At 25.8% G+C, this 21,973-nt stretch overlaps 2 protein-coding genes across 6 annotated transcripts in view; one reads left to right on the forward strand and one right to left on the reverse strand.

Moving 5' to 3' along the window:
* Window positions 1-431: 431 nt before the first annotated feature.
* On the reverse strand, window positions 432-18,891 carry LOC129964216 (ataxin-7-like protein 3). 4 transcript variants are annotated; one of them, XM_056078948.1, is made up of 11 exons: window positions 18,657-18,891; window positions 17,910-18,025; window positions 16,755-16,768; window positions 14,795-14,999; window positions 13,681-13,757; window positions 13,523-13,567; window positions 8,877-8,930; window positions 7,637-7,662; window positions 6,182-6,291; window positions 3,389-3,537; window positions 432-1,377 (listed from the first exon to the last, which is right to left on the reverse strand). In XM_056078948.1, exons 1-11 carry the CDS (start codon window positions 18,741-18,743, stop codon window positions 1,322-1,324), a joined length of 939 nt encoding a protein of 312 aa, XP_055934923.1. In that variant the 5' UTR covers window positions 18,744-18,891; the 3' UTR covers window positions 432-1,321. The 4 variants fall into 4 exon arrangements, with proteins under 4 accessions (XP_055934923.1, XP_055934916.1, XP_055934930.1 ...); XM_056078941.1 differs by having other exon boundaries at window positions 3,389-3,540; window positions 18,657-18,890; XM_056078955.1 differs by lacking the exon at window positions 18,657-18,891 and adding an exon at window positions 18,465-18,594 and having other exon boundaries at window positions 3,389-3,540.
* Window positions 18,892-19,060: 169 nt separating this feature from the next.
* Window positions 19,061-21,973, forward strand: part of LOC129964199 (WD repeat-containing protein 6-like) — a 35,138-nt gene continuing 32,225 nt past the window's right edge. Inside the window, exon 1 of one of the 2 annotated variants that reach the window (XM_056078929.1) lies at window positions 19,061-19,426. In XM_056078929.1, the coding sequence (XP_055934904.1) occupies window positions 19,348-19,426 (79 nt within the window). In that variant the 5' untranslated portion in view covers window positions 19,061-19,347. The remainder of the gene's footprint in view (window positions 19,427-21,973) is intronic. The other variant, XM_056078922.1, reaches the window with a different exon arrangement.

Genomic DNA, 21,973 nt, shown 5'->3' on the forward strand with positions numbered 1-21,973 from the left:
TTATGCATCATTCATTAATTCCATCTTTTTTTCCCCTGGCACAGGGAAAAAAAAAAACTTTTCTTTTTTGAAAATATTAATCTAATTTAAAATCATGAATGAATCATCATGAATATTAATTTAAAATTATGAAAAAACAGCTTTTTCTTTGCTCCCAATTTTTTTTTAACAAATGCATTAGTAAAAGCTGTTAATTCTTGATTCATAATTTTCCAATTTATATAACTTCAACTTGATTTTATCGAGATATATACAATTCCATCTAAAAAAAATCATAACAATGAAATATATAACTCTGAGGAAATTAGGAATAAATTCATTAAACTTCACACAAAAGATAGTTTAGCATAAGACAATCACTAAAGTTTACTTTATTAAAATTAAAAAGGAACATTTATAGTAAAAGACTCAAACTAAATAATTTTTTTCAATCTTTTTATTATTTTTAATCTTACACACATTTAAAAAAATGAAATTCCAATCCATGATGAAAAATATACACAAGAAAAGGAAATCTACAATTCAGTTGATGAAGGAGCTGTTAAATGTAAATTTTTGCGATCAACATAGAAAACAAACATCATCCAGAGTTAACAATAAATTCATAATCAGTTCCATTTCAGAGAAGTAATTGTGTTACAACTTTGACTATATGTGATATTATTCAAAAAATTAAATTATCAAATAATCCTACAATTATTCATATTACTCAATGGATAAAAATTAATTTAAATTTAAAATCACTAAAAATTTTAAAAACAATCTAAAAATTATTCCAAGAAAACATTTTAATAATTATCCATTAGTGCTTTCATAATATAAAGGGATTCACATTCTGAAACTACTAACAATTATTTTGCACACATGTATGAGAAAATTTTTTTAAAGGAACATATTACTAAACGCACAAGAGCATTCTGTAGGCAGAATTTAAATTTCATTCACATATATGCTAATTGAAGTGTTTAGATATGTGCGAATGTGATGGGAGGGGTATCTTTGTGAATGCATATATATGCCACTCATATACAATACAAAGTTTTAAAATAAAAAAAGAATGCATAATGTTCAAATATCCAATATATATTATTTACCATCATAAAACAACCAATGTGTTAAGTTAATACCATAGGGGGAAAAAAAAAAGTATTTATCACATTTTTAAGAAGTAAACAATTTTTATAAATGAAAATTTTTTTGAAAAACATCACCGAAAAATTGAATTACCATCTACATTTCTATGTATTATGATTAATTGTAACACTAGTAGAGTAATCAAAAAGACTTCCAAGACAAATTTTTTTCATATACCACAGGATCCTTAGGAATAAGATGCATATTTTGAAAGAGATGAAGAATAATCCTCTTGTTTGTTACCTGCAACTCATAAAAATAAAATTAGAACACAATTATATTTTTTGAAAAAGAAAGACAAAAAAAAAAAAAAAGTTTTATTACCTAAATTTTTCAATCAAGAATCTTAACAATTTTTATGATTTAAGGGGACAGTGACTCTATTAGATACTTTTGGGAATTATACAGTTAGAATTATGAAATTTTTTGTGTATATTTACAAAAATATAAATACGTCAAATTTCTTAAAAAAGACATATTTTTTAAAAATTTCAAAATATTCCAGATGATTTAATTTTTATTTTTTTCTTATTACCCAACATAAACTTATTTGGAGCAAAACTACATTTGATTTTGTAATTCCAATTAAATGCTAATTTTTTAGAAATATTTTTATGCACACTTATGGAATTTTCATAGGAAAATCTTGTAACTTTCAGACCTATTGCCATGTAGACAAAATTTCTGCCAAAAAGATAAAATGAGTAGAACAGCTATTAAGTAAAATGCCAATGACATTCAGTTTTAACTTTGTAATTCTATATGATTCCAGTATATTTTCCCCCATTCATTTGCTATTTCATATATGATCTCTCGTATTTGCCCTAGTTTTATTTTCTATGCCATTTTATTTTTTGTTTGAAAGTACAGCAGGAAGCAAAATTCTTATACAGCTAATCACATTTGTGGCATATCTCCATAAATCCTCAGCCTGACAAAACAAATCAACAATAATAAATAATTTTGAAAAAAAAAAAAAAAAAAACTCACTCAAAAAAACCTTTTTTCATTTAAAATTAATTATTTTTTAAATTTAAGATAAACTACAGAAATTAAAAATGCTATATTTGGAAATATTTAGTAATTCATTGCTTGTGCCCAGCTAACAAAAACGTTTGGCTTATATGAAATTCAAAAAGTTAGCTAAACATTTATGGCAAACACCCTAAAGAACAGCAAAATAAATTAAAATAATTCCTGCTCAACCTGCATTAAAAGTAAATAAGTGTATAATCTTTAAAAAAAGTTGCAATTTCACTGGACTTATATTAAGGTCAGGGGATTCTGAAATGAATTTAACCTGTACATATAGATTTAAAATATGAATGTATGTGCTTTATAAATAGAGTGAACAGCAAGTCAAAATAAATTCATATGATTAAAGCAAAATTTTTAATATAAAATTTTCTAATTATATAACTTTCATATAGCACTATAATTTTTATTTTTTAATTCAATCACTACATATCACAAATTACTGTCTTAAATAGAATTAAAACTAAATATAAATTAATATTTTGCTTATTCTATAATAAATTCAAAAAAGCCAAAAGATTTCATTTGTAGAGAAAATATAAAAACATCTACAACAAAAGAACTGGATCATATAAATGCATCCAATTTGCTATATTATTCCTTTATTTAATATCAAACATCTCAAATTAATCTCAATATCATTTGCAATGAAAATGATTTTTATGTATATAAAGAAGATTTTAATACTAATCTGTAACTGAATAACTTTTTAGTCAATGAGTTTTTTTTCAAATAACTATGAAATAGATTCAATAATGAAAATTATGCCTTTTATCTAATTATCTTTTTAATAATTAGTAATTTAATAACTAGCATCTTATTCTATATATTTTAGAGATGACTTCTTACAAAATTAATTGAGAATTTAGAATAGAATTGATTATTAATAGACAATGTTATTATTAGGTTAAAGATAGAACCAAATTAAATTAATACAATGATTTTAGACATTGAAAATTCTCAAAGCATATTTTCCTCAGATTATCTATCCATTTATTCGATTCGTTCATCTTCAATATTCCATTACTTTATTGTGCACATTAATAAGATATATTTTTAATCTCAATAGTACAATTCAATTATAAGAAAGAAATCTCACAATGATAGTACTTTTACATTAGTAAAATAAATAATATCTATGAGAACTTCCTCTTTCCAAATAACAGAATTTAAAACTTAAGTGCAGGTTATTCTGAAATGAAATTTTAAATTTACTTACTGGATGTGCTAGCTGCACTTGCACTGCTTTCAACAACCATAGTGTTCTTTTTAGATGTCTTACGGTTAGTATACCACAACTGAGCATGACTACTTTCATCAACAGTATCAACATCAATATGAATGTCATCGGCAGGCTGATCAGTTGAACTACTGACAAAAGTATTTACAAGTTAATACATGTAAGCAAAATAAAAGTTACAAAAAACTAATTTATAGTTGCATTTTTTTTTAAAAATCAAATTCTATCTGACTGTAACTGCAATAGAAATATTCTTTTGCTTCAAAATATGTGTTATTATCATATGTTATTTATTCTTTTTTTCAGATATCAAAAAGCAAATGGCAACATCTGATAGCATAAATAGCCAGCACATATGTCCTACAATAGTTATAAACTATTGAATTATATTGTTCAATATATTAAGGAATATTATAATTTCTTAGTATAAGGAATGTTGCAACAGCTTCAACCTTGAAGGCATCATAATTTGTTCAAATAATGATGGTTATATAATTAACAATGTCAAAGAAAATGTATTTTCTATGTGCTTGTGTCTGTTAGTGCTTAACAGATAACTGCTTGATCTATTTCTGCCAAATTTACACAAATGTACTTTAGAGATTAGGAATGCCACCTCAGAGTTATTTTCTAAATATAAATAATTTAAAATTAAATGAGATTTTAGAGCATAACTGATATTGCATACACTGATATTTTTTTTATCATAAAAAATTCAAACAATTATCTTAAAAAAAAAAGTTTGATTGTGCATTTTTTTTTATGAATTTGTTCTGAATTTTTTTTTTGTATAATTTTTAAGTATTTCATTGTTATATTGCTATCTAAACTATTTTCCTTATTTTCACTAAATATTTAATCATGAGATATGAGAAGATTCTGTTTCTTGATATGAGAAGAAAGTTTCGGTTTATTATTTGTAAAGTTTGTGTGAAGAAGTGAAGTTACAATACTGTGAAAAGCAACATTTAATTAGAAGATAGATTGCTTAGATAGCTTGTTTTTTTTAATGGCAATATGATTTCATGTCAGCTGACTCCAGGAAGGATGCTCATTTACACAATAAACAGTACAGATATAAAGCAATTTAAAAAAAACCCAATTGCAATGCCTTATTGCAATTTCGCTTAAAAATACTATGTTTAATACATCATGAACATCAAATTATGCATTAGAAATTTAACTGAAATTGAACACAAACTATATTTTCCAGTGTACCAACTAATCGCCAAACGTAGCTAATACAAAAACAAAAGTTTAAATGACATGCTAAAAAACAGTTTATAGAAATAAGTTGAAAGTCATCATTAATGACAAATTTAAAATCCATAGTTAAAAAAAATAACGATTTTTGCAATATTAACAGATTTTTTTTAAAAGAGTTCTTAAAAAAATTTCTAAAATTGGACAAACATCATTAAATTTTTTTAAAATGGATAAAACCGTAATAAAATTTTCTATAATGACACTCATTTCTCAACAAATGGGCATAGGGAAACACCTCTTATAAAAATACTATTAATTAAATAAGTTTAATGGGAGAAATGGAAAATATTCAGAGTTCATAAATCACTAAAAAATTAAATGTTTTTGAGCATTATAAATGCTGTAATTATATCAATAATTAAAAATAAATAAATAATATGATGCAATTTATGCAATGATTTATATAAATTGCTTTATCCTTTAATTTCGATAGAAGTTTCAAAAATAAATAGCTATATATCATTATTTTATTTATTATTTATATATCTACAAGAATACTCCACACACTCATATTATTATATGTTAGTTTTCAACTTTTTTAAATCCAAGTATCTTTTTATTATTTTTCGTTTCAGGCACACAAGATAAATTTAATATTAAATGCAATGTCGAACAAATATTGAAGATTACCTTTCATTCTCAACTATCAAGTCATAGGTTCATACATAAAACCTAAACAAGCCCTATGTATGAGATGTGGTCATAATAAATAAATAAATAAAAGGAACTTACATTCTGAATTATTAAAAAATAACACTAATAAAAATAATCTAAGTAATTATTAATCATGACATAATAAAGAATATCTCATGATTCCAGACAAAAATACATGGGGTGTTCAAATGAAAAGGTACGAAACGTCATAATAACGTAACAGTTAAATTATTTGCCTACGCCGCTATGGGAGAACGTAACGAGACATTTAGGGAAGCGATTGGAGTCGCGTAGATCGGAGTATGGGTGGGCACCCGCATGCGCAGGAGAGAGCAGAAGCTCTTATAAAGAGTGCCGTCTAATTGACGCGGCAGTGCATGGGAAGAACGATTAACTCCAATGTGTACCGTGCAACACTCCAAAGGCTATGCAGGTTCATCAAAAACAAAAGACCGGGGCTACTCACGGAGGGTGGGATTCTGTCCATGATAACGCACGTCCACACGTATCCAGGATCATATACGCGGAACTGACCAAGTTCAAGTGGAAACAGCTCGACCATCCGCCCTACAGCCCGGAGATGTCGTCCAGCCATTTTCATGTGTTTCATCCTTTAAAAAAACATCTTAAAGGGAAGCGCTTCAACTCGGACTGCGAAACTAAGAACGCTGTGAAGGACTGGTTCTCGTCACAGTCAATCGAATTCTGGGAACAGGGAATCCTTCGGTTTGTTAATCAATGGGGTCGTTGTGCTCAGGCCTATGGTGTATACTTTGAAAAAAGTTTTATTTATACCCATAGTGTCATTTCGTATCTTTTTATTTGAAAACCCCTTGTGTATATAATATCTACCTTCCTAAAAGCATATCTCTAACTTCTCTTCTCTGATCATCCACATGCATTGAGCATTTTAGGGTATTTCTGCAAAATCTTCCAGTACGTTCAGAAATCACTCCACACATCTATAAATATTTCAGAAAAAATGGATATAACAATTTTAACATCCATTTTATTATATGAAAAATTAAAACTAATTAAATTAGAGATGTTTTAAAAGGATTTCTATTTTGGGATAATCCAATGAATTACATATTTATTTCCTTATTTTTCTAATAAGTAAATCAGGGCAAAGAAATGAATGAAATGATAGTATAGATTAATAATATCAATAAAATTTTTACAAGCAAATAGAAAAAAAAAGGAGGGGCATCAGGACTAACTATTCCTAAAAATATTATCTAATATTTCGTCAACACTGAATAAGCAGATGAAGGGAGAAAAGATTTATTGTCCTTATTAATGCTTAGCAAATATTTATTCATAATCATACTAAAAAAAATAAGCAAACAAAAATTGTATTTAATTTTGTTGCAATAAATGTATATATAAATGTAGTTACTAAAATAAAGAAAAATATTGTTGCAAAATGTAATTATAAATCATTTGAAAATTTTATTAAAAACAGTGAAGAGCTTGTACGGAAATAAAATGAATATCACTGGAGAAATTAAATTTCAGCTTTTCAAAGCAATGTAAAAATGATTTTTACTCAATAATATGCTCTAAAGTTGTGGTGAAAACGTAGAAATTTCAATCTTCAATCAAAAGTTTAATTAAAATTTTGAAAAAATATTTTTTAAAGAGCACCTATAAGAAGTGACAGCAGCTAAATTTGGTAATTTTTGATCTAGTGACTTGTCCTGTGCAGTATTTTGTAACAGTTTAAAGCATGCATGCCATATCATACATTATACAATTTACAAAAAAAGTTATGCATATTTTCAAAAAAAAAAAAAAAAAAAAAAATGGAAATTTGAAAGGAAAAAAATTTAGTGCACATATAGATACAAAAGATAAACCTTGAATTATTCTTTTCATCATTATACTAAACAAATAATAAAAGCAAAGGAAATTATATTTTCAAAACATATTATTTACAATTGGATCTATAAATACAGGAAATTTAATTTGCATTTCCTCTAAATCTTCTCTTTTTTTTAATAGTGAAAAGAGAAAATTAAATAACTCAACTAATTAAAATGTTAATATACTATGTCATTTGACAACACCATATTGGTGTTCTGTGAAAACTACCTGATCTAATGATAACTAAAATGATCTAAACTAGCAGCAGTGCCAAGCAAAAGAATCCTAATTAAACATGTTGGCAGCATATTGATAATATTGCAGACATATAAATTCATGTCATATAATACAGGGAATAATAATACAAATATTTAGTAATTTTAAGGTAGTAATCTAATATAGTAAATATATCTGAATTGATTATTAAACCAACAAACTTACCTGGCTTAGACAATCCCGTATAGTTTCTGAAAAAAGATTTATAATTAATAATGCAAGAAGAAGTTATAATTAAAGAAATATTAATTTGTAATTAAAAAATTTGAATTAACAATCAATATTTGTAAAGAAATTTTAGCAAAATCCTACAAAATAGAAAATAATCATATTAATATGATTAATAATTTATAATACTTAAGCTATTATTTGATCAGCTTTTAGAAAATCCCCGAAACAAAAGAACAATGACCTCAATTTCACAGAAAACAGATTCTGCAACTAATTGTAAAAGTAAATATTAAGATTCTTCAACTCTGACATTGACTAAATAAAGCATGATGCAAATCATAATCAAATGAAAACAAATTTAATCATCATCTTTGAGAAAACAGATGAAGCAACAATTTACCAAGATTTACAATGACTATTTTTCTCAATAGGTAATATAAGAGTAGTGCAGGAGTAAAATTTGGCTAGGCTGTGTCCAATTAATTTTATTGAGTATACATTTATGTAAGGATATAATTACATTATGAAACTATCTTCAGTTTTGTTTAAAATTTTTTAAGTTTGACTGTAGAAAAAATAATACAATAATGGATAGTTTCTTATCTAAAAAAATTAAGTATATTAGAAGTAGATTACAAAAATAAAAGCAGACGCAGAAAAATATGTTTACAAATTGCCCATTTCTCTACTTTTCTTGCCTTATGAACATATATAACATGATTCTGTCAGCAGTTCCTTTTCAAACAATGTGAAAAATTCACAATACAGCTACTTAAAAAAAGCAATTATAGCACTAGGCAAAATTACACAAAGATACACACAATATTACAATTTATGAAGTTTAGAAAGACTACAGAATAGGTGATCCATGAGTATTTACATTATTTCCCATATTTGTAAGTAAAGTTTCATTCACTATAAACATCCATTCAATTTCTAGAAAGAATGTTCTTTCCTAGATGACTTCAAAAGATAATCTATTATTTCTATCTGTACATCAGAAGAAATATTTCACAGTTATTCATAATAAATAGTATAGCTAATAAATTGCATAGTAATAGTCGATTCAGTAACATTTGCATTGAAGGAAAATTTAATACTGGTTCATAACATTAAAATAAAACTAAAAATTATTTTTAGAAAATTTATTTTAAAGATTTTACCTCAATCTGAATCTTATTCAGTAAAATTTTGATTTAAAAAATATCCCGGTGAATTATAGAAATACATTTACCTATTGTCATTTCACTATAATTTGCTTCAGCTGCAGATGGTACAAATGTATCACCTATAATAGAAAAAAAATTAAATAATTTAATTTAATTATATATCAAAGACTTAAAAATGACACAGGTAACTTATTTCATTAAATTAAAGCCATTAATATTATAAAAACTATGATAAATTAGTAATAAATTTAACAGTGCAAAAACTATGATGACACCTAATACATTCATAACCCTTTTACTTTCACTTCTCACCTATAAAATAGCCTGCTATGCCATTTAGGCTATTGGCTGGTTAAGCATGAATATTTTTCCATTAACTGTAGATTGTTAATTTTTTTTTTTACCATCCTGTATTCAAAGAAAAATTATTGTAACTATAAAAAAAAATTAAAACAAGTTATTTTGATGAATTTTCAAATTTCAGACTTCCCCGAAAATAAAAAAATGCAATTTTTGAATTATGTCTGTCCATCTAAAATAAATCGATGATAACTCAAAATGCTTTGAATTAGACAGATGAAATTTGGTACATAATCTGTATGCCAAATTTGTACATTTCTAACATATTTGGACAACAAATATTCAGTGGAAGTTTATCTCTCAGTTTGTCTAAGTACAAGTGAAGATGATAAGTATTAAATGTAAAGAGCTAGATAGACAAATTTGGCATACAGTTTTGACATCTATTAGGTAAATCCATATTGAATTTGGAACCAAATTTATTAAGAGGTTGACTGTCAGTCAGTCTATACTTTCACATGGATGTCAATACCATGATTAAAAAATGTAACAATTTAAGAAAATGAAATTTGATTTACACACAAAGTGTAGATTTTTATCAAATTTTGAACCAATCTGTCAAAGGGTTGACTGTATAAAATTTGATAATTTATTTTTCAATTAATGCTTTTGAATGCATGTAACTCAAAAGCTGCAATAATTTCAATGAATAAAATTTGATAAATTATCTTGTGATTGCAATTGGAGTTCTATGTCAAATCTTGATTTGATTCAAGCAGGGGGCGGGGACTCTTCTAAATGTATATTCAATGTTCTGGTACTTATGTATAAAACATATGTCAGCAATTAATAGAAACAGACCACACTATGGATTCAGTAGAAAAGTTGATTCATAAGAAAGATTAATCATTCTTAACCAATGTTTATAATTATTAGATAAGCATCAGTTTTCTTTTCTATACTACAAAGCACATTAACTCTCATGTATTAAAATAAAAATTTGAACACTTAGGGAATTCCAAAAATTTATATATAAGCAGAGTAATAACAGCTTCATTAAACTGTTAACATCCTTTTTTTTAAAAAATGACATCAGAAGCAATATTTTTCCACTTTCAAATAGTATTTATGCAAAAACTTAATATTAAACCATAAAAAGTATTTTATAATTTAATTCTTTTTTTAAATATTTGAGAAAACCTAGAATTTTTTTTTGATCCAAATTTGACATTTTTTAAAAGATTCAAATGCCCAGAATGGTGTATATATATATATATATATATATATGTATATATATATATATATATATATATATATATATATATATATATATATATATATATATATATATATATATATATATATATATATATATATATAAAATATATATATATATATATATATATATATATATATATATATATATATATATATATATATATACATAGAGAGAGAGAGAGAGAGAGAGAGAGAGAATATATTTGGTACATATTGACTAGGAACTGAAACAAATGTTAAAAAATAACTCAAAATTTTGACAAACTGCAGTAACTTTATTATAAAATCATATTTTTGGAGTTCTTTTTTCTTTTTTAATTTAAAAGACATGTAACCTAAAAATAGTCCATTACTGCATTTATATTTTGCTTCTTTCTCTAGACAGGATTATAAATTGTTTGAAAACAAAATTTTAGACTGATATTTTTGATTGCATTTGAAAAATTAAAATTTTTGGAAATAGCACATTTTGAGAAAATTGGATTGAAGTTTATGATTATAATTTTCAAAGAATGAAAGTAGGATTTTTCTTTACAATTTCATACGTTAGTGAGTCATTCCTTCTTTTTCCTGAACATAATTCATTTCTTATTTATTATTTTAATCTTTTTTTCTATTCTACTAAGTATGTATAGTGATCTACTATGCAGTAGGTGTCAACAGATTTTAATATTTCTTAACTAAATAAAAACCTATAATAAAATAATAATAAAGAGGAAAATATATGTGTATTGTTGTTCTACATATACTTACTAAACTGGCACATGTTTATGTTGGAGGATAAAAATGTACACTTCGGAGAGTTTTTTTAAATTAAAATTTTTTTAATTAATTAAAAATTAAGTTGCATTTTGACATTTTTTGCAGGTAACTTGTTATTGCATGAAAAATGAATTTTATAATTAAAGAAAATTCATTTTTAATGATATGACAGTAATATGTGTGCAATCTTTGTTGACTTTTTGCCATTAAAAATATTTTTTTTTCTTAATTTCTAACAATAGATTACAATACAATGTTACCCTAAAATTTAAGCTGTTTTGATTGCTTCATTAAATTTTGAATTGCATGATTTTCTTCCATTGTTGAAAATTAAGGTAGGATTCTGTTTAACAACTGTATGGTTTATAAGACATAATATTTTTTTTTTAAAAAATGAAGTTACAGTACCATGAAATTTAGAAGACAGATGAAATAAGTCTGTTTCAGTTAAAATGTTTCAGGTATACAATAAACAGAACTCAAATAAGACATTTAAAATAACATAACCTTAATGTTCAAACAATTTGATGGAATCATGGTCATGAAGTTATGTTTAGATTTTTGCTAAATTGTATTGACATAATTGTGCATATTCTACATACATTGCAACTGTCTATACTATCATTTAAATATAACCAATGTTCTTGGTGAACCAGTTGGCCATCTGAGTAATAAATAGATGAATAATAACAAAGATTTTTCATATTGTTACGAAATTTCCCGGGGTTCACTTGGATTGTAGAAGTTCTATGATGTGGAGAACACTCAATCAGCAGGCAGCAGTAGAAAATAAAACAACGACGTTTATTTACACGAAGACACACGGGACAGCACAAAGACGACAACTATATACAGCACAGAAGACGATTATCTTCAACCGAGACGTGCAGCATACAACCAGACTCTACTGCAGACAGTAGCGCACAGCTTATTTCAGCACTAGCTTCACTCCGCTTATTTCTGGAAGGCCAGTTCTTTATCATCGATTCCGACTACTGTCGCGCTACCCCGACAGCTGCAGGCTGCTCCTTTTATAGGTCTCAGGAGGCGGGGCTAGAAGCCTCTCAACCAACCAGGAACATGCGAGGCGTATCTCGGTTCCTAATGGACGGATCGGGAAAAATCTATTTTGGCACCAAAGTCGCCAAGCTCTGGGACCTCCTATGGAACCAACTATACTGGGAAGCCACATCACAGATTCGTAACAATATTATATATATATAATGGACAGTTTAAAAATTTAAAATATAGACCCACATTAAAATTTGAACTACCTTCATTCTCTCAACAGGTAGTATGCATGTTTTTATGTATATTAGGCGGAGATAGAGTGGCTCTGTTACCAAGAGTTAGTAGCACTGGGATATAACATGATTTTTTTTTTTTTTTTGGCTCCTCCTAATTGTCATCAGAGACTTAAAAAGCTTAAACTGTACCAGGCCTATTATTACAAGAACTTGCATCTCTATTGAAAATATGTCCACATAATTGCACAAAGATAATTATTCTGAATCTTGACTATATAGTAAGGGTATGTTATTGAGTATTTTGTGCTAATAGAGTAGATTACGTCATTATTTTTAGTCCCTTCATCATATTTGACTTCAGAAGGTAGCATAAATGTACCAACCAACCAATATTACTAATTTTACCAAAATTTCATCATCCAAGACTGATACCTGGAACATCTCTGCCCTTCCTTCCCCTACCTCCTACTCTCAAGACCTACGTCACTAGAGTCATTTCAATTGCTATATCCCTGTATCATCAGTGCTTTTTTAAAAATGAAACTATTGGAAGTAGTCCCCTCGAAAATTTCTTATATATCCTTAATAATGATGTTATAACCTCCAGCCTCCTGTGTCAAATTTATGGAGCTTGAAGAAGGTGGTCATGAAAACCCCAGTATTCAGATTTTAATTTTTAAAATTCCACACGTGAAAGTTAGGTACTTTACAATAAAAGGAAGAAATATGCATCTTGAATAACTCTTGTTTTACAACAGAATGAAATCCAAATTTCAAAAGAGCATGAACCACATTTCATTTATCTAAGTTGTCCCATTTTTTTACTAAAGTATTTCTATCAAGTTTAGCATCAGATATTTAATTGAAATTAAATATAACCAGTATCTTTGATGAACCAGATAGTGACTAAAAAGTTAATTTTAAAAGAATTTAATTTTAAGTGAATTAAGTTACTTAAAATTTATAAATAATTCATGAATACATAATTTATAAGGATTTGCAAAATTTATAATTTTCAGAAACGCATCAAAATATTAAATCCACATTTTCACTCTTTTGTACTGTAGTTGTTTAATGCAATATTTCAATCCATTTATCAGAGCAAAAAGAGAGGGAAATCTTACTGTTTTTTCCTTTTACTTTCCTTCTTGTGTTCTTTCCCCTTCTCCCTAAAAGGGCAAAAAAAAAAAAAAAAAAAAATTAAATTTAAATATGACATTGTATGAAAAAAAAAAAAAATGCACAGAAAGTACAAAATATATTAAATTGAGAGTATACTTACTTTTTCTCGATGAGCTGTTACAGTCACTACTGTTATAATCGTCATCATGATCACTTTGAAACATGTCTAAATCCACTCTAAAATATAAAATTGTAACAATACAGCAAAGGAAAAAAAATTTTCAGTGATTGCAGTTGAAACGTTTTTAATTTTATAACATTCAAGAGAATAATTTTAGTCTTCTAAATTGTTTATGTCCTTAACACGTCCAAAGATATGTAAACAAAACTTCTAACAAAAGAATAATTCTAATATTTGTCTTTTATTAACAATGTAAATACATCAGATTATTGTATATTGAAACTTATAAACTAAAACTGTTGTTCACAAATGTTAAAATTTAATATAAAAATTAGAAACAATCCACAAACATTTAAAGTATTAAAAAAGCAAAACACTGTCACTGAGTTTTTATAATTTGAGTTCTTTCAATTGTCTTGAAAGAGATCCAAGGAAGTATCAATAATGAATTTTTCTGATAGTCAAATAATTTTAAATACAACTATTAGCATTAATATTAATCCTTATAGATGACAGCAAGTTCTAATATATTATTTTTCCTTGAGTATGTTTTTTTCTCCAAGTAAATAAATAAAGTTGCAGATTGTTCAGTAAAAACTTAACTCAATGAGTTCTTTCATATGTTCTGAAAGAATATTTAGATTATGATATTATGAGAGCAGTGAAATTGTAGGTATCAAAACGGGATATCATATACGTTTCATATATATATATCAGCAGGATATGTCAAGTTAGTATAAGCTTAAAATTAATATACATTGTAATATTAAAGAAAAGAAATTAAATTGACACCAGAGAATTTAATAAAACAATAGAAACAAACAAAAAGAAAAACATCTGTTTGAATTCTTAAATTCTTATCTCATAAAGTTTTTAAAATGCTTCCAATCTCAGTAGAGAGTTTATTAAAATATTATTAGATTAAAACTGGAAAATGACATAAAAGGTATCTGATTTAAGACTGGCTCATTTTGCTTTTATTTAAGGTCAAAGTAAAGAAAGAAAATGCTTTAATTTTAAAATTTTTGCCTTAATGTAAAGAGCAAAAAAAAAAAAAACAAATGTTTAAAGTAAAAACTGAATTGAAACTGACCGCTTAGTAGTCTTTCTCTTTCCTTGTACTCGTCTTCCAAAGCCCATACATTGATACAAATGAGGTGCGTAACGAGACGAGCATAGCTTTTTATCGCAACAAGGGCAGCAAAGATTAGTTGTAGATCCTTTATAGTGGCCAAATATATCACATCCTGAATTGTTAAAAGCTTGAGAGTCATTTTCTTGAGAAGGTTTGTAAAGCTCTGTCAATATAAAGCAAAGAAATATTAAAAAAACAGCAGTGAGTACAAAACAAATACTTAAAATAAAAATAAATAAAGTTTCAAATTGATATATATAGTAATATATATGATAGTTAAATTACTCATTTTAATAATAATTATGCATTTGTTAAGCATTCATTTATTCAATCTATTCAAAATACTTCATCCAATTTATCATCCAGCTCATCGTAAAGTAATGTTTGATTATTGAACATGAATTCGTCATCAACACTATTGAAATTCAAGATCAATGATCCTTGTATCAATAAAATATTTACTGTGACCTAATTTTCTATATCATTGCATATAAATAACATTATTGACACAAATTTTTGTTGCATCTATTTTTGTTACAAAATTCATAAGTTTATTAATCATTTAAAAAATCAATATTATTTTCATTTTTTAAAAAACTAATGCTATGAATATAAATCAGACGTGAACAGTTACTGGATAGTTCCACTCCAAAATCACGATCGTTCAGTAGAAATGAATGTTCCAACAATAAAAATTTGTGATCAATCACATTTATTTCATTGTCACTGGACTGAATAATTAGTGATGGAAGTAAACATATTACTATCGATGCACAAAATTCTGATATACTTTTTATTATTTATGAAATACAGTACAATCACCGATTTTCAATATCAAAAATGGATAAATAGAAACACCCTAGATTTCAGACATGATGCCAAATGGCCACATTTGCTTCACCATATAGCAACCAGAGCTAAATTTTGCCGTCATATATTCGATCAAATATAATTTCAATCTAAGATGGACTTGCACCACTTTCAAAATAAACAGATTTTCAATACTGTTAAGAGCTAAAACTTCCATCTCCCAAATACTAGAATCTAAATTTTATTTTACTATAAATTTTTTACGTTTTATCTATAACTGCCATTATCACCATTTTTTTTAAAAATGGATTTGCCCCACTTTCAAAATAAATGGCTGAAATGTATCTACTTTCAAAGAAGCAGACATAATAATAATGCAATATTGGTAAAAGCAGATAAAAAATTATATGTGATTAAAAGATGATGAAAAATTGCCATTTATGCTTTATTCATTGCCTATGCGATTTCGAGCTTCAAAACCTCTTTACCAAAACAACATCATGTTCTCACATGATAACAAACTGAACAATAATAACAATGAAAATGCAAAAGAACATTAGCTGACTCATACAACATTTTAAAGCAGTAAGTCATATGGACATAACTGTTAAAATTGCCAACATAGGAAAAAAAAGTTGTTAATTAAACATAATTTTCACACAACTATGTGAATATTAAAATACATTCTACTAAAAACATCAAGTAACAATAAAATTCTTGAATTTATTACATGATATCACTTATGTTTTACTTTTAATCTCATGTAATATTGTTGGTTCTTAAAAAATATTTTATGATGATATGAATTAATCACAAAATGCAATAAAATGTTGGCATAAAAATATGGGAAAAGAGAAAATACATATCACAAAAATATAAAAAAGATTATGCAATGATACATAAAAAAATTTGATAATCTAAAGAATAAAAAGTTATTGCTATATGATGGGAAATAGAGAGTATAAGTAGTAAGTTTAATAAGTAGGGATTAAATGAAATTAAGTGCCTTTTTCAACAGTTAAGAGAAGCTTCTTATCATTATAGAGTTAATATTTAATACTTAAATCACTATAAGCTTTAGAGTATAAAATTTTGTAAGTATACATACCAAAGTCCTTATCTCTTTTCAAGTGCAATGATGATAAAAAGGCAAGCAAAGAGAAAAAATAAAATAAAAATGGTAAATTTTAAAGTTAAAAATAATCATACATACATATTATGCTTTTATTAGTCACAAAATCTAACAGATAGGTATAATGGCATAGCAAAATTTTTTCTAATAATAATTCATCAAATGCAACAATTCATAAAATTTCAAAACAACCATAAAATGTTTCTGAAGAAAAACTTCAATGTTTGTTACTATTACAGATTGCAGTCATTTTATAAGCATCTTAATGGTTAACAAATAATTCACTAGCTAAACATAGAGATTGTTATAATTTTAGTCTATGCAATGATAGTGAAAAAGGATTAAAGCCTTTTTTTAATTACACATGGCCATTTTTAAATATTTTCAACAAAGAACATGCAAAAATTAAGCAAAAAAAAACCCCCCACAATTAATAACAAGTACACAAATATCAGAATTAACTATAAATTAAACATTTTTCATAGTAGAAGATATATATCTATAACATCCTTTTTCAATAAAAATATTTAGTTAATTCTTAGCCCCAACATTTCAAGAATAAATATAAAATAAAGTATATATTCATTGAAATTTTTTGTTTAAAAATTGTATTGTATCATATGAAATGTACAGTTAGAGAGAGGTACAGAGGTTGAGAAACTCTGCTCTAGTACTTTGTTAATTTTTATGCTCACTTATTTATTCATATAACATCTCATACTACAAATAAAACTTATATGTATTATTTCAATACAAGGACCAAATATATGACAACCGTATTTTCAATGAATGATAGCTGAATTATTTTTTTACCGAAGCACAAATGCAAAATAAAAGCTGAAATGAAAAATTAAAAGGTTTTAAATAGTGCATTCAAGCAATAATATTTCAGAAAGTAAGAAAAAAATTATCTTAAAAAATAAATTTTTAAAAAACTGTCAGTACAAGATTAGAATGTTTGAAAAATCTTGATATTTATTCTGATCTATTCATTTTAATAAACTACTATACCTTTACTTTTCTTTAAATCCTTTATATGAAACTTAAAAATCTGTCGAGAAATTTTGTTTGCATTTATGGAATATTATTAAAGAAGCATTCAAACGTAAATACTAAATTAGTAATACTTACTTTAAAACATATTCTTGCATTGGAAAGTAACCTAATTTCATACTACGATGCACATTAAAACAAAAGTCTGCCAACACATCATCAATAAGCTCGTGTAAAATTTTTACAAATGCAGGCTGCAAGAATTGAATAAATCCATATTAGTACAAATATTTTTATGCATACAAAGTAAAGACTAAATCATTAAATGAAAAAGTAAAATCTTATGTTCCCTTAATAATGACAAATGAGTGTAAAAAATTCATAACTTTTTCTACAAAATGTATTATAAAAATAATTCATAAATGTAATTTTCTTTATTAATAATGTGGGCTTCAATATCTAAAAGAAAATAAACTTTCAATAAATTTAACTACAATACGCATGTGCATGTTTATAATAAAATGAATTCCTGCAATAAGTTATACGCAGAATTATTGTAACAAATGTATATTTAACAAATAAATAGAGAACGAAAAAAAACTACATTTTCTTAACGATACTAATTTTTTCCCCCTTCCCGTGCTTTTATTACAACAGAATCAAGAACCTAATATGATCTATATTTAACATTACTTTCAACTGCATCGTCGAAACTTAAAGTAAGTATTTTAAACTAATATAAAGAACAAAAACACAGTCTTGAAAAAAATTTGAAATGAAAGTCGATGTTATAAACATAATATTTTGTTTCAGTATTCTAATAGTCAGTTCATTTTATTTCATATTGCTCAATTTATTAATCTTGATTCATAACTTATGTCTTACTTCCACACCGTTACTTGGATTTAAAACATTTTCGAAATCTTTTGTTTCTTTGTTACTGTTTGTTGATTGAATTTCTAGCTTTTCCATGAATCAGATTATATTTGAACAACTATGCTCAAAATAATTTTGGTTGTTTACAATTTACAGCACAACCAATCACCAAGAATTAATCAACGAATCGAAAATTACGAACGATTCAACTTCAGTCAACAATTGTCTCGAACTAAACTGACTTTCGTTAATGAATCATACACCAGGTGCCGCTTATGCATTTATGCATGAAGAGTTTTTAGTGGAAATATTGTCATACTAGAATTCTTATCTCTATGGTCTTTGGAAGCATAGTCTGAATGATATTTAGATGTTATTTTGCTTTTTAGAGTTGGCATCGTCATGTGTTTTGTTGCTGTAAACAAATGCACGTTGGATAGAATTTTCTCATGTTTTGGTTAAATCGTCAAAATTTTGTACTTTAACTATGATATTATGTATATTAAATTTTAGATAATTATTTTTTAAAATTGCATGCTTTTTACAAGGCTCATTTCTAAAGCTATTTAAAATGAAAAAAATCTAATAAAAGAAAATTAATGTTCTTCACAATATTAATTCTAGATATCTTTATTTGCCATATTTATATAGAAGATATATACTCTTATAAATAAATTGGTTAATATTTTCATAAAAAAATATGGAATACCAATTAGAAAGACAACATCTGTGTACTCATATAACTACAATAAAAACATTCGAAAATTATTTATTTGTGGGTGAGTGCTGCTGTACCTACCTCTGCATTATTCTTAGCTCAAAAATTTTCTCGGTATAAAAGTTTTACATATATTTTAAAAATATAATATGATTTCAATGTAGCATTTATGTAATATCTAAAATTTTAAAATTAGGATAAAGATCTTACAATTTCTAATAAATGATTTTTTTTTTTTCAATTTATTCAGTATTTCTTCCTTTTCAAATTTAAGCCATTTTACAAAAATTAGTTTAACATAATCCTGAACTTTTTCAAAGACTAGCTTGAAAGCCTTAATGCTTTTAAAATTTTATCAGTGTTCTCATCAATTACAGTTAGTTGAAATTTCATTGTCAAATCTACAAAAATATCTGCTTCCTTTACAATAAAAAATCCTAAAAACATTAAATTAAGAATTTTTATAATTTTTCTGACTTTTCTGAATTTAATTAAAAATATCTATTACTCTTTGAGGCATTTTCAGCAAGCATGTGTAAAATATTCAGAGATGATAATAATAATAAATCTTATTTCTTAACTTAAAGCAGACTTTTATTCATTATTTGTCTGCAATCAGTGAAGTTATTTTGATCATTTTTATTTGACAAATATTGTGCACTAATGTATTCTTTTATAACTACTAACTAATCACCATTAGCATGATGGTAATATATAAATATTGGAAAACTCAAAATGTGAAGGAAATGCTTTGGTTTATGTATATTAGAATGTATTTTTACAACAAGGAAACTATTTCCATAATTGTGTATAAAGAAAATATTAAAAAATTTAAGCATTCATTTTGGTATAATGACTTTCAATTACTTGTGAAAAGCTTAGAACCTTTTTTTTCTCCCAAATTCTTCAATAATTATGAGCAAAAATAGTTTTAAAAAGTTATTTGGTTTGATTTATAATTAATTTTCCACCTTTAGTGAAAAGCTGGTTATTGGGAACATTGAAAATATTTAATTTGATTTAATCTCTTATGCAATTTTTGTTGTTGGTTCCTTCAACTAAGTATTTTTAAGCATCAGATTGTAATAAATAGAAAGTTGTGTTAAATAACTTCTTTATGCTTGTTCTGTTTATTTTATACATGAGCCTTCCTAATGAAGTCTAGTTCCATGATATCATTAAAAGCAGAACTCTGTAGATAATCTGTTTTTTTTCTAACTGCTTTTTATCTTCCATAGTACTTTCTTTGTTTTTCCTTACCCTTGTAAATAATGCAGATAATAAGCAGAATTTTACTTCTTTAGCTTCCAACACTTTAAGAAAATTATGTGATTTTGTCCAGTTTATTTGCCATTTGCTGTAACAATAAAAATAATTTGAATTCCAATGCAACAATACATATTAATGATAAAAAAAATATGCAAAAAAATGTTTAAAAAATTAACAAAGTGCAGAAAAAAATTGCATGTTAATTAAGATAGTACTATTAAAATGATAATTTTTAAAATTTTGGAATAATACAAGAAACTTTTTTTTGTTGCAATGATGATTTGTAATAAGTTATTGTGAAAAAATGTAAAATCATGTAAAAATTCATTATTAATTAAAATTTTAAAACAGTCACTGAGATTTCATCATGCTTCCATCTTTTAAATTACATGAATGTGCCAAATATAGTAGAGCTAGGTCCGATGATTTGGCTTATAGAATGCCAACATACACATTCTTCTTTATTAGTAGTAGTTTTAAAAAAATTAAATTTGAGAATTTTTTTACACAGAATATGATTTTTCCATCTGGAAAAATAGAAATCTATATCATTTAGAGAGAAATTATTTTTTATTTTAATACTGTGATGCATTTATTACTAACAAAATTATATCCATTTATTCTATATTTTTTGAATCAATATTTAAATACTAAATTATATTTTTGAATTCTTCACTTTTTTTCCCCATTTTTGTGAAATATATCTAAAATAGAATTTTTTTATATTATGAGAAAATTGAAATTCAGCCTTGGTTATTTTATTATTTTGAGTGTTTTTTTATTCTATTAATTACTTTTATATTATAAATATAATTTGAAATAGGATGGAATTTTGAAAAGCTTTAATTAAATAACATCAAAAGCAACCATAATGTATCAAGATATTGAGCAGTGCTATAAAAGTTTATAGGAAATGTTTAATTACATTGAAAGAAAAAAAAATCATATTCATTGGGTGTAAAAAGAACAGTCAATCGGGTGCAAGCATCCTCCTGATGTGCTTGGAATAGCACATACGGTGCTGGTTTAAGACTTGCAAAATAATTTATTGGAATTATCCTTGTTATTTTTAAGGCTGTTTTGACTTTTCATGGTTTTTGGCTTTTTTTATGACAATGTTTCCACTCAAACATACACACACAGGTAATTTAATCGAACTGTTCTTATTCAAATTCAGACCTGTCACATTTTTGCTTCATAGTTTTGCATGAACTGAAGAACAATACTTCCTTTGAAACATTAAATTTAAGATAAAGTATTTTTTTTGCATGGATAAATAATCTTTACTACTAATAGAAGAGAATTTCTGTATATGCTACTGCTGTACATGCTATACACA

Source organism: Argiope bruennichi, chromosome 1, assembly GCF_947563725.1.
Source record: "Argiope bruennichi chromosome 1, qqArgBrue1.1, whole genome shotgun sequence".
In the NCBI taxonomy this organism is placed as follows: Eukaryota; Metazoa; Arthropoda; class Arachnida; order Araneae; family Araneidae; genus Argiope; species Argiope bruennichi.